The sequence below is a fragment of the Pelmatolapia mariae genome, linkage group LG7 (assembly GCF_036321145.2).
Source record: "Pelmatolapia mariae isolate MD_Pm_ZW linkage group LG7, Pm_UMD_F_2, whole genome shotgun sequence".
Lineage (NCBI taxonomy): Eukaryota > Metazoa > Chordata > Actinopteri > Cichliformes > Cichlidae > Pelmatolapia > Pelmatolapia mariae.
In genome coordinates this window covers 15,688,292-15,700,715 of record NC_086233.1, presented here as the reverse complement: position 1 = coordinate 15,700,715, position 12,424 = coordinate 15,688,292, and the positions used below count along the sequence as shown (strand labels likewise).

The 12,424-nt window shown below is 38.7% G+C and overlaps 1 protein-coding gene across 7 annotated transcripts; it reads left to right on the top strand.

Moving 5' to 3' along the window:
- The first annotated feature begins 240 nt into the window (after window positions 1-240).
- On the top strand, window positions 241-12,183 carry srek1 (splicing regulatory glutamine/lysine-rich protein 1). 7 transcript variants are annotated; one of them, XM_063478096.1, is made up of 12 exons: window positions 241-496; window positions 672-805; window positions 2,985-3,100; window positions 4,642-4,788; window positions 5,237-5,415; window positions 6,551-6,681; window positions 6,772-6,883; window positions 7,080-7,187; window positions 7,547-7,630; window positions 7,766-7,880; window positions 9,445-9,635; window positions 9,790-12,183. In XM_063478096.1, exons 1-11 carry the CDS (start codon window positions 369-371, stop codon window positions 9,595-9,597), a joined length of 1,407 nt encoding a protein of 468 aa, XP_063334166.1. In that variant the 5' UTR covers window positions 241-368; the 3' UTR covers window positions 9,598-9,635; window positions 9,790-12,183. The 7 variants fall into 7 exon arrangements, with proteins under 7 accessions (XP_063334166.1, XP_063334167.1, XP_063334164.1 ...); XM_063478101.1 differs by lacking the exon at window positions 241-496 and adding exons at window positions 1,496-2,014; window positions 2,470-2,599 and having other exon boundaries at window positions 694-805; window positions 9,445-12,183; XM_063478097.1 differs by having other exon boundaries at window positions 242-496; window positions 7,083-7,187; window positions 9,445-12,183.
- The last annotated feature ends 241 nt before the right edge of the window (window positions 12,184-12,424 follow it).

Genomic DNA, 12,424 nt, shown 5'->3' with positions numbered 1-12,424 from the left:
CCTTTTTGGCCACTTAAAATATCTTAATAGGACTGTAATGTTATATTTCTTGCGATTTCTGCTGCCTTCTTGGCCAGTTGACAGAAATGACGAATTTTTTTTTCTGGCTTGATATCGACCATAAGCGATATGGCCAACGAATCATTTTAAAGGGATTAAATGCAGTGTACTATACAATGCACCAGGGGGCGGTAACGGACCTCAAAGCTTACTGTTCACTCCTGTTAGGAATAAAGAGGAAGAACCTCTGTCGCTCCGCCTTCTTGGATGCTCTGTGTATTTAACACAGTAGGGTAACTGAAAAATAAAAATAATTTTAATTTTTTTAAAAAACGTTATTTATTGCGTCGCGTTTAGTAGTTTGCACAATGAGCGGGATACCGGGGACACCCGTCGTCCAGATAACCAACCTGTCCTCGGCCGTGAGCAGCGAGCAGATGCGCACTCTCTTCGGTTTCCTGGGAGACATCGAGGAGTTGCGGCTCTACCCGCCCGAGTAAGAGCAGTCTGCCTCAGCATGGCTAGTCAAGCAACTCTGCGGACCTGCGGCCTTGTCGCGGTTCTTATATCATAAACTAAAAAGTCCCAGATGAAACAAAATGAAATGACTAACCCGCGTTTCCACGCTTCTTTCTCTCCTTTCTTTTCCTTTTCCCTTTTTTTGTTTACAGCAACGCCCCCCTCTCTTTCTCGTCCAAAGTGTGCTACATAAAGTACCGAGACCCCTCCAGTGTTGGTGTGGCGCAACATCTCACTAATACTGTGTTTATTGACAGAGCTTTGATAGTAGTACCATGTGCGGAAGGTGAGTGCAGGCCTTTACGTTTAAAGAAACAACCTTGACTTTGTTATGACCTCCTTCCCCTGAATTCAGTTGTTTGTTGTTGTGGTTGAAATCTGGGTTATTTTTTTTTTGTAATTGTGATTATTTTATTTTATGTTTTTAACCCACATGAAAAATTGTCGAGTTGTGCCACTGGTTAGGTCTTTTTTTAACTGTTTGTGTACAATTATTTGGTACAGGTTAGGGGTTGTATCGCCACAGCATTTTAAAAAAAAGAAAATAAAAAAGCTTATTTCCCATAGCACCGAGCTAGGGTCTCTTGTTTGGTTTCACAAAATGGTTTCCACACAGGCCATTAAAGCTAGGTTGAATGTTTTTGAAGCTGAATCCACACTATAAACACTGGACTGCCTGCAGAAAATAGTTATATGCATATTTTAAATACTGTTTGATGGATATTACTCAATAACTCACCCTTTTCTCTCTTCATTAAAAAAACATAGATACATATTTTTATTTGTTTTTGTTTCGGTGCTTCTTTTCATTAAATCTCCCTCCCTCTTTGGTGCCACTGTTGTTCCTTGTGTACAGTCAAAATGATATCACCTCTGACTTGATGCTTTTTGTCCACGTGACTTGGTGCTGGATGGCTACTGAGTTTATTAATTTGGTTTTGTATGTTTTTTCTGTGTGATTATGTGTGCATATCAGATGACTAGAGTGGCCCAGCTGTTACACTACTACACTAGCCTGAGTCAGGCATTGTTTTCCAAGCCACTATCCCCGATCGGGCCAACGCAGCCTTCAAGGGGGGAATGTGACCAGGAGAATAGCCCGCTGAACCTTCCAAGATGGACACCTTGTCTCTTTTTATTTTTTTTTTTTATTTTTTTCCTTTTGAAATTTTTTTCTTTTGGTTTGTTTCCTTTCATACTTTCCCATGTTGTCCACTCTCTACTGTCTCTATCCAGAATACTACAATATTGCTTATCTCTAGCGTTGTGTTTATATTTGTTATTTTGGTTTGTTGTTTTGATTATTGTCCAACCCCCCCACCCCCCTCTCTCTTTCCGCTACAGCTGCAGCTTGTGTGTGATTGAGTTCTGTCCAGGTTGCTACGGCATACCGATGGGGATGTGTGTCACACATGGGATGCTAGGAGGATCCCTAACACTTTACTCTCTCGTCCACTACGCCTCGTTGTAGTGAGGGGCTAGTCTTTGTGAAAAAGTGAGAGTCGGCAGTGAAAACTTTACCTCATCGGAGCATAAAATTCTTCAAGCTATAAGTGCACTTCACATCTGTAATTCAAGTGTGTTGTAAAAGGCAGCAGTTAGGGCTTTTTCCTCATATTCCTGCTCTACGACTCTAATGTGGATGTTTAGTATTTAGCAGTGAGTCGAACGCATTAATGCTTTGTGACATTAATGCTCCTTTTTCCCCCTTCTAACATTAGAAGGGGAAATGTGTCATTTTTATGCTCAGTGCCACCAGCTATGATGTGATAAACCTGTAGCTGTTTTTTTTATTAACTTCTGCAGCAAGGAAGCAGATTAGAATCCAGAGAGGAAAAAAAAAAAGAAAATTCTAATTAGTTGTTTTTTATAGCTAAGTTTTGGCTAACCTTTCCTACAGTTCTTAAAATTGTTGTTCTTTTCTGTATCTGATGTTCTGTGTGCTATTAGTGATGCAGCCATTGGGGTTGTCTTGTGTTGCACACCTTTCCAACACTCCGAAACGATCGCCCCCTCCCCCCACGGAAAAGCGTCCATGCTTGATATCGTATGGTTCATGACCAATATGTTTCCAGTACAGGTGACCCATACATCAAAGTGTTGACTCATTCTCTGCATTGTTTTTTTTTCTCCTTTCTTCCTTTCTTTATGTTTTTGAAAAGAGACCAAGGACAAAATAAGTTTTCTTTTTGTTTTTGAAAAAGTAAGGATTTTCATTGAGAATAATTCAGATTCACTGAGAGAAATGTTTTTTTCTTTCTTTGTTTTATGTTTTTTAATAAAAGCAAAGTAAGGATGCTCGGTCTCCAGCATATCATGAGTAGACAGTAGAAGATTTGTAGGCTGTATGGGAAGTGTATGCTCTCTTTCTCTCTAGAGTACAGTGGGCTAATTGTGCAGACATAGAGGAGACAAAGAGGAGAGTTTTTCTATTGCCTTCACTAATATCTGCTTTTGTCCTGCAGGGAAAATCCCAGAAGAGGCCAAGGCTTTGTCACTTTTGGCACCTGCCACTCCAGTACCCAGTCTGATTCCTGGTGGGGGATTGCTGCCGATTCCTACTCCAGCTCCACTTCAGAATGTAAGTCTGGCCACTGTCATAATTCTCGTCTGCCTGTTATTCATGCAAGTAAATCATAATATACAGTTGCATGTCATCAGGTAGTGATTTAGGGAGTGCCTCATTCAGTTTTGCTTTGTGGTCTACTGGTGAAGCATCCATTTTCATTATCACACAGTAGCAGTCATTAAATTCAAGAAGCCAGAATTTTGATCGAGATTAACACTATAACAAGTTTCATTTTGACCCCATCCTACAACAACAGCAGAAAGGACAAAGATGTCAAAGTTGTTAATTTTCATCTAATTTTAACTAAAATTGGACAATACGAGTATTTAAGGTTGTTTAATGGTTGTTATTAGTTTTTAGATTGTAAAGTTAAAGATTCACTCACTGCAGGTTATTTAGGCTTTCAGGAAAAGCCACGAAAATGTAAGAGGGTGGGGTTTATTTTACCAGAGTTGCATGATTTTTACATTTTCACGAGGTCAGAATGATCCATTCTAGTGTAAATCATGATCATGATTTTACTTCCCACTGTTGAATAACTATTACCAACTGATGTTTAAAATGTGTGCTTCACCATTAGAGCACAAAGCAAAAACAAATCAGGCACTCTCTAAATGATACGTCATGATACTTTCCCGCAGCGTGCAGCTTTAAGTTTCCTGAAATAATGTGGATGAGTAACTCTATGCTAAAAGACAGATGTGCAACATAATTCATATGTGGAGCCGAGTAGAAGAGCTTGTCTCCTGAAGCAGATCATCATCTGCTGTTTAGAAATACTTTGCTTTAGTGGAAGTGTCGTTACTAATGAACAAATCACATGCAAACAGTCCTGTGAAGTCGCCTGAACTGCAAACTGCAAACTCACCACAAACTGCAGGATAAAGAATGCATGAATTAAAGAAAACAGCGCTGTGGTTGCTAACGTGGATCACCTGCCGTCAGATGTCCGTAAAAGCGAGCCTGTACATGGGTGCGATGGTGTGGCTAACAAAGATGCATTGAAATCGCGATTTTGATGTCATTCTGTGTGGTCAAAGATGTGAACTAAACATCGCAGAGTCACAGAGGCTTTAAGAAAATGGTAAATGCAACAATAATTGCACGTGTGGATAACAGCTCTTTGGTCCAGAGTGTCAAAACCTTTGCAAAGGTGTTAGTGTGATGATGATTTCACAGCTGCAGAGTACTTTGCGGCAAGTTTTAGTCACGTCCTCCGTGTAGGAAACAGTAAATGGAGTTATTTTGTTTAAAGGTGTTTTTAGGTGATACACTTAAGTCATGCTAACAAACACCTTTTGTTGTTTGTAAAGGTTAACTAACAGGAATTGTAGCAGTGGTTGATTTTGGTACTTTTATACTTTTACTGTATTTTATTTGTGTTTTGGGGGACAAATTTTATTTTGCTGCAGATATTTGTACATTAGCAGAAATGTGGCACAGCATGTGAAAGCAGCTTTAAGTTTACATGACAGTATAATAAAATGATCATTCCTTTCATCATAATCGTGCAATACTAACATAACCTGTGTCTTTGTTTCACACACCTGCAGCTGAACCTTCCCTTAGTGAATCGACTTCCAGCCAATCTCGACCCCACGGCGTCAGTACTCGCCCAGCCGCCGCTCATGGGAAATGTGGATCCCTCAAAAATTGATGAGATCAGGAGGACAGTGTATGTTGGCAACTTGAACTCACAGGTAACATAAAAGTCTTCATATATTTAAAGGCCATGTGACCTCATTCTACAGGCTCATGGTAGTATTATTACTTACTTGTTTGGGTTTGGCTTGTATCACCTTCACCATATTGAGGAAACTATAAGCTCAGTTGTAAAATTCTGGGCCAATACTGTTGTTTTAAACATCTGTGAAACCATCTGTAAACTGATGACATGTACAGCCCCAGTTCTAAAAAAGTTGGTTTGCTTTTTTTAAATGTAGATAAAAACAGAATGCAATGAGTGCAGACATCAGAAGGTTAAACAGAGAAAATAAAAATTAAGAAAAAGATGTGACAAAATCTGAGAGCATTGACAACAGTTTTTACCAATTAAACTGCCCAATTCTAGGTTCAGCAGTTTTTAAAAAGCTTTATATTTTGGGGCTTGTATGTTTCTTTAAACTGAGTTGATCTTTGTTTCCGCAGACCACCACTGCAGAGCAGCTGTTGGAATTCTTTAAACAGGTGGGAGACGTGAAGTTTGTCCGAATGGCCGGAGATGAGACCCAGCCCACTCGTTTTGCCTTTGTAGAGTTTGTTGAGCAAGAGTCTGTTGCCAGAGCCCTCACATTAAATGGAGTCATGTTTGGAGACAGACCGCTGAAGTATGTATTTAGCTAAAATTGTAAATAGAGCTGGGCGATATAAGATTTTTTCATATCACGATATGTTTTTTTCATTTCAGGCGATAACGATATATATCATGATATAAGCCAAATAACTATATTTGTAAGATTTAAATGTGCCGTTGCTCACAAGTAAAATGTGAAATAATCTGCAGCTTGTTTTGATTTAAATATTTATTTCCCATAATAAGTTCAACAGGGTAGATGTACTTAAGGAACATGAGACTTTTTCAGATAAATAAAGGCAAATATTGCAAACTACACAAAAGGCAGCTGCTAAAGCATTTAAGTTTCAAAATAGAACAAACAAAACAGACTACTAAATTGTCAATTCCACTTAGAAACAAAATATTAATTCTAAAAATAAATCTTAGTTTGTTTTACAGAAGATCAGACAAAATTGACTAACTTTTGTCAATATCAAATAAACTGAGAACTAAAAGGAAATTCTCAATCTCTCCTTGTTGTATAGCTTAGCTTTTCAAACAGTTTTAACAGTTACTTTAGTCTGACAAAAGCCGAATGACGAATTAGCGCTTTCAGTCAGAGATTGAGCATGCACCGGTTTATTGTATTTCCAGACTTGCTTTCGGCACAATTTACAGTGCGCGCTACTCTGTTTTTTGTCAGACTTGAAATAGCCGAAATACCTTCACACTACGTAACTTCTATGGCCCTTCCGTTTGACAATCTCTCCAGCATTGGAACCATCATCGGTTTTTTCTTCGGTAACCTTCGCTCACGCTCTCGGTTGATTTTTCTCTAGTCGGCAAACTCATTTCCTCCATTACCTGGGCAGCCCGGCTGCAAAAACAAATACACATGTGCGCCTTGGCACTTGTGCTGTACGTAACAAGTCACGTGACGTGACGCTGCGGCTGTGATTGGTTCGGCTCTGCGCTACTTAATTTGGATTGGCTGTTCTTTTTTTTTCTTTTTTTTTTTAAGAGGACAAGAGAGATGAGGCCTATCGCAATAGTTAAATTTTTCTATCGAGAAAAAGTTATTTCACAATACATATCGTTATCGTTCTATCGCCCAGCTCTAATTGTAAAATGGGAAAATGCGTAAAATAACGTGGTTTTAAGAGCCGGTTGATACTTTTGTCTTTCAGGGTTAATCATTCCAATAACGCTATTGTGAAACCCCCAGAGCTGACGCCTCAGGCTGCTGCTAAAGAGTTAGAAAATGTGATGAAGAGGGTGCGTGAAGCACAGTCTACCATTGCTGCTGCCATTGAACCTGGTATGATATTCAGTCTTCCTGCATGAAGACTTGATTAAAGTTGCTGAAGTAATTGTCGTGTACTGAGACTACTGCTTGTTCCTCTCACAGAAACAAAGAAGCGTTCCTCCAGCCGGTCTCAAAGGTCACGGCGGTCACATTCACGCTCACGCTCCCGTTCACACTCAAAGGCACGCCGGAAAAGATCCCGCTCAAAACATAGGTGACCGGCTTTTTTAACATCAGTGTGTGAATGTGTGTGTGAATGGGTGCATGACTGGATGTGTAAAGTGCTTTGGGGTCCTTAGGGACTAGTAAAGCGCTATACAAATACAGGCCATTTACCATTTTTACCATTTTTTTAGTGTTGTGTTACAATTTAGTCGTTGACACTTTTCCCCTTTTGCTTCTGTTTGAAGCAGAACATCACAGAGGTTGTTGCCGGGCAGTGACTCTCACAGTTCCAGAAGCAGTCACAGGAGACGCTCTCGCTCCAGAGACAGGAGATGCAGCCGGAGTCGCTCGAGGTATGCAGGACCAACTAGCGAGGCAAAAATCTCAGTGATTTTTTTTTTTTTTTCTTCCCAAGAGTCTGAATGTGTTTATTACACTGTCGTTTAGCTCAACACATTTGACCACCTACAACATACACCTATTTCTGGATTATTACGTGTTTAATAATAACAGTAATAAAAGAATCTGATCAGCTGTAATAAGACCTGTGATTCTTGCCTTTGGCAGTAGAGGGCACCAAATTCTTAATCTTCATATCTCCCTAAATTTGCTGCTGTTTGTATGTTATTGTGGTGCAAAAAAGGATGTTGATCGTTTAACTAAAATAAGATGTGTTATTTATAACACCTTTATTTTCATGCACTTAATAAAGTGTTGTTCCCAGGGGGCACAAGCGCAGGAGTAAGGATCGGTCAAGAAGCCCTCGAAGGAAAGCCAAATCACCGTCACCAAAAAGGTAAATCCAACCATCTCATGCTGCCAAACATTTTTTATAGGTAAGTTTTTACTGTGTTATACGATTGTAGGTTCAGTTATATGTTTGCTTGAAGGTTGGTTCTTACTGTAGATTTGGTCCACTGGCTTCTTTTAGAAGTAAAAGAGAGAAGAAGAGGGAACGCAGCAGGGACAGAAGGGACGGGTCCACGTCCAGAAAAAGGAGCCGCAAAGACGAGGACAGGATAAGGAGCAAAGCCAAGCCAGTGAAGGTATTACAGATTACGCTTCAGTCACAAATCTAATAATTTACAAATAAAGAATGACTCAGTTGTCTGCGCATTATGTTGCTTATACTTGGAGTTATCTAATTATTCCAGATCCATAGACCTGGAAGCATTTAATAATACAACTTGCATGCACGAGCTTCGTCTTTCTGATATGTGGCATCAATCTTTTGCTGTATGGTTTAGTTTTCAGCACACTTTGGTTTGCAGATCACTCTGAAAGTCCCATTCTGAATAGTTTCTACCTCAAAAGTAGTGGCATTGTTGCATGCCATTCACACCAGCACAGGTGAATGTTTACATTCGTCTCCAACTTGAGTATCAAACCACACGACTGTCCTACTTCTGAAGTGTACTACATAGATCCCCCAAATGATAGCCAAGAGATAAAAGGTGATTTAGATTTGTGACACTTGAGCCTTTCTGTTGATAACAATCAGAACATTTGTTTGACAAGTAACAGCCAAACAAATGTTCTCCTCAAAAACCACCATCATTTCTGCAAGATTGTTGTCAGAGACAAGCTGCAGCATCCATATGGGTTTGTCACATATTTTGGTTAACAGCTTTGTTAACTGCAACCAGAATCAACACAGTCACTGTTAATTTAATATACAGTGAAGCTGGTACAAAAATTGATTTAAAAAAAAAGAAAAAAAGAAAAAAAAGAAAACTTGTTATAAAAATATAATGCATCTTGATTAACATTTCTGCTCTTCCTCCCTTTGACCTATGTGTTCCAAGTAACATCAGAGCTCTTAGCTCTGGTGCTCATTGCTGCAAAGTTACGTAAACCAGATTTAAACCAGTATTGCAGATGATATGCAGGCTGTTACAGGAGTGAAATATTGTTTTGTTTTTTTTAGTAAGCAGACATAATAACAAAAAGCACAAGAATCAGAATAGTTTAATGAAATGATTTGTTTACAGGTGCTCCAAGACAATAAGAACAGTAACAGACTGAACTAAATGTAATATATTACAAAGTTACAAAATCTAAGAAACAGCTCTTATATATACAAAAACGTCAATTATAAATATGCAGAATATTACAGAGATTAAATATATATGATTGACATTTTACTATAAATTGTAAAACATTGTTATTTTCACTGTAGAGCATGTGCAAAAGGGTGTAATTATAGATGGAGTTGTATAGGGAGAGAGCCACAGGCAGGAATCATTTCTTGTGTCTTTTCAGTGGTGCATTTGGGTAAATCAGTCTCTCACTGAGCGAGCTCCTGTGACTGTCAAGCATGTTGGGTGGGAGGTATTGTCCAAAATTGTCCTTATCTTGGCCAACATGAGGGGATGCCTCAGCTTAATCCAGATACTAATTTTTATTATCAATTAGTATCAGATTAGGTACATATTTGTACTATAAGCTTAAGTACTTGATGTTTACAACTGCCAGTTAAACCCCTGTTTGAAAAAGATGGAAGTATCAAATAATTGTTACTGTGCACAGCATAGTTTTCCTGCACTTGAGCTTTTTTGCCTTTGAATATTTTTGTTGGTCAGAGTTGATCGTTCATTGTTGCCATTTCAGGCTGAAGCGAGGTATGTCAGAGAAGGAAAGGAAGAAAGTGACAGAGAAGGCTCAGCCACACCAAGTGAGGACATGACGTCATCACCCTGCGCCCAGCATAACGGCAGCTACAAGACTAACCACGAGGAGGAAGCATCTGTTGGTGCAAAGTGACTTCAGCAACACCATGGACACTAATATTGTTCATCCAGGTATCTTATTGCCCATTGTGTACGTGCGTGAGTGTGTGTGTGTGTGTGTGTGTGTGTGTGTGTGTACATACAGAAACACTGAATGGCCTCTTACACTTTTCTTTTCCTTTCCCATTATCATCCCCTGACTGCTGACACACATGGCTCCTCTAAGTCAGCCTAATCTCACTATCAAACCTTAAGGGCAAGTGAGTGCTCAGCATCATAGAGAAGGCCACACTTTTTCTGCTTAGCTGGTCCACTGACCTCTTCTTCTTCTTCTTCTGCTTCTGCTTCTTCTTCTGCTTCTTCTTCTGCTTCTGCTTCTGCTTCTTCTTCTGCTTCTGCTTCTTCTTCTGCTTCTGCTGTCCTTATGGTATAGGTTCTTAAACTTTTAACAGCTAGTATAGTAGTCCTGTAATGTCCCCACATTTCCAGCAGAGCATTGCTTTGCTATGAGGTGATCATTATTCACCTTATGTAGGTCTGAGCCTACTGCAGAAGTTTTGAGGGTGCCCAGGAAGGAAGGAAGGTTGGTTACATTCCAGACACACAGATGAGGAATAGAGGTCATACTCGTTTATCCATTCATTTAAAGCTAGATTTGTTATTTGTGACTGTCACATACTTACATATTTATTAACTGTAAAGTTCAGTACTTCAAAAAAGTTTTGAAGTACAAATAAACAGCAACAGTCTGCAGCAGGAGTAAAATGTTTGCCTTAAATTGCTTAGTGAGGAACATTAAGGGTTCGTTACATGCCTGTTCTGTGTGAGAGCCAGAGGGAAAGCAGGGTTCCCAACCATAATCTGAATGCTTAAAAATATATATATATATCAGCGCCAGCATGAAATCCCTTCTTAGAGCCTCATCCTGAGTCTTTCTGTCATCACCATTTTGGTGTTGTTAAACAGGACATGGTGAGCAAGGAGGCAATGCAAGTAAGAAACTGAAGGTTACACTCCTAGACAAGTGATTAGTTAAGTACAAGGTAGGCCTACCTTAAAGCAGCTAACTCTAATTCTGATCTTAATTTACAAAAATGAACATGAGCACATTGTATTCAGTAAGTCTTAGGACTAGACACTTTTCCCTCACAGACTTGTACACAGTCTGGCTTGTTTTTCTCATTATTTTTGCTGCACTGGCTGTGGTCACACGATGGCTGTGCGAGCAACTTCCCATATTTTTTTGCCTTTTCACTAAGTGAAGCAATGGCACATTATATATTTAATGCATGTTTCAGGAAGTGGATAAACACAAAGTCCCTTAGAGGAATATTGACTTTAAAATAACATTTCTGCTTATGCTAAAATGCTCATTTGCCCCTTTGTATGTTGGTGAAGGAAAATTTGGGCTGTGATGTCAGTGAAGTGACCTTTAAGTCCCCTTTTTGCACCATATTTGTTTTATGATCTGGGAACGGTTGCATCCTGCAAACTGCATTTGAATTTTATGGCTTGAAGTGGCGTAGTGACGAGATTAGAGAACGGTGTTATCTTATGCTGTGAACAGTGAACTCATTTGGTTGACATGAACACTTTTGTTTTATTTCCTTCTTTTTATTTCATAGCTGTACATCATTGAATTGCTTTTTCTATTTCTGGTTAGTAGTTGCAACAAGGTCACAAAGTATCATGTCCTGCTATTGTTCTAATACTGTGTAAGGAGAAAAAAGTTATTTACTGTTTTATACTGTATATAAGTCACATGCCTATACTGTAAAATAATGGTGATGTGCTATAAATGTCTGTCGGCTCATGTTACTGGAGAAAGTGGGGCGATTAAAGTTCTCAGAAGCAGTCAAGAAGAGACTTAACAGGAAATGTCACAGGTCCACAAACTGCATGTAAGCACATTAGGGCCAAAAAGTGCCTACACTAAGAAAAAATATGGAGACTTGTTTAGGATGTTGAAAACTAATGAGACGTTATATTAAAGTTTTAGCTGTCCTCATTAATTCATTACAGAGTATACTAATAATTAAGTAGACCTAGTTCTTTTTCAGTGTTTTATTTTTCTCAATTTTTACTATTTCAGTTTATTCAGTCAAGTGTTTGCAAGCTGGCTCCAGATTGAGATCTATGTGACTTTTTGTGTGTGTGTTCTGTTTTTTTTTTTTTAACGCGTTTTTAAAAGGATACTTTATGGCTGTGTGTGGCCAAATTCCTCTTTGCTGGATTTTACAGACCTGATTTTATGATTGCTTGTATTTTGTTGCCCTGCCTTCTGCCTTTTTTTTCTTACTTTGTTTTTACAATTTCAAAAAAGAATCTTCAGTGTGAAGTGTTCATCTTATGATAAAATGTAGTTTTAAAAATCCAAGTATTTCAGTATGTGAAGAATTTTATTTTTATAAACATTTATCCACTTCTGAAGGTATATTATGTATAAACATGTTTGACGGTTCAGTCCATGAGTAGTGGTCCTTTGATGCTGGATTTGGGACTCTATGTAAAAGTCTGGTGCCACTGTTTTTGAAGAGCTTTCATGTATAAATCCTCCTCAGTTCAAATCTAACAGTACATCCGTTTCCAAAAACACTCAATAAAAGAGATTTTTCATTGACTAATTTTGTTTGATTTTTTTAATTTGGTCTTTGTGTTGACTGTGGTGCACCACAAGTTCTAGATATGGGCCCAGTTAGATTATTATCTGTGCTTTGAAAGAATGGTAACGATTCATATTCACTCACGGATAACACTTTCACTCATCTGTGTGTGCTATAAATGATCTACCTTTAGAAATCTCTCTTAATTGAACAGTGTCTGACCAAAGTGAACACCTTGAGCTTCAACCATTTGTCTTT

Bases quoted from the DNA above. Each gene is read 5' to 3' on its own strand.
- srek1 (XM_063478096.1), top strand. From the start codon at position 369: ATGAGCGGGATACCGGGGACACCCGTCGTCCAGATAACCAACCTGTCC. The intron at 7,188-7,546 runs GTATGCAGGACC...CACTTAATAAAG, and splicing joins TGCAGCCGGAGTCGCTCGAG to TGTTGTTCCCAGGGGGCACA. The intron at 7,881-9,444 runs GTATTACAGATT...TTGCCATTTCAG, and splicing joins GCAAAGCCAAGCCAGTGAAG to GCTGAAGCGAGGTATGTCAG.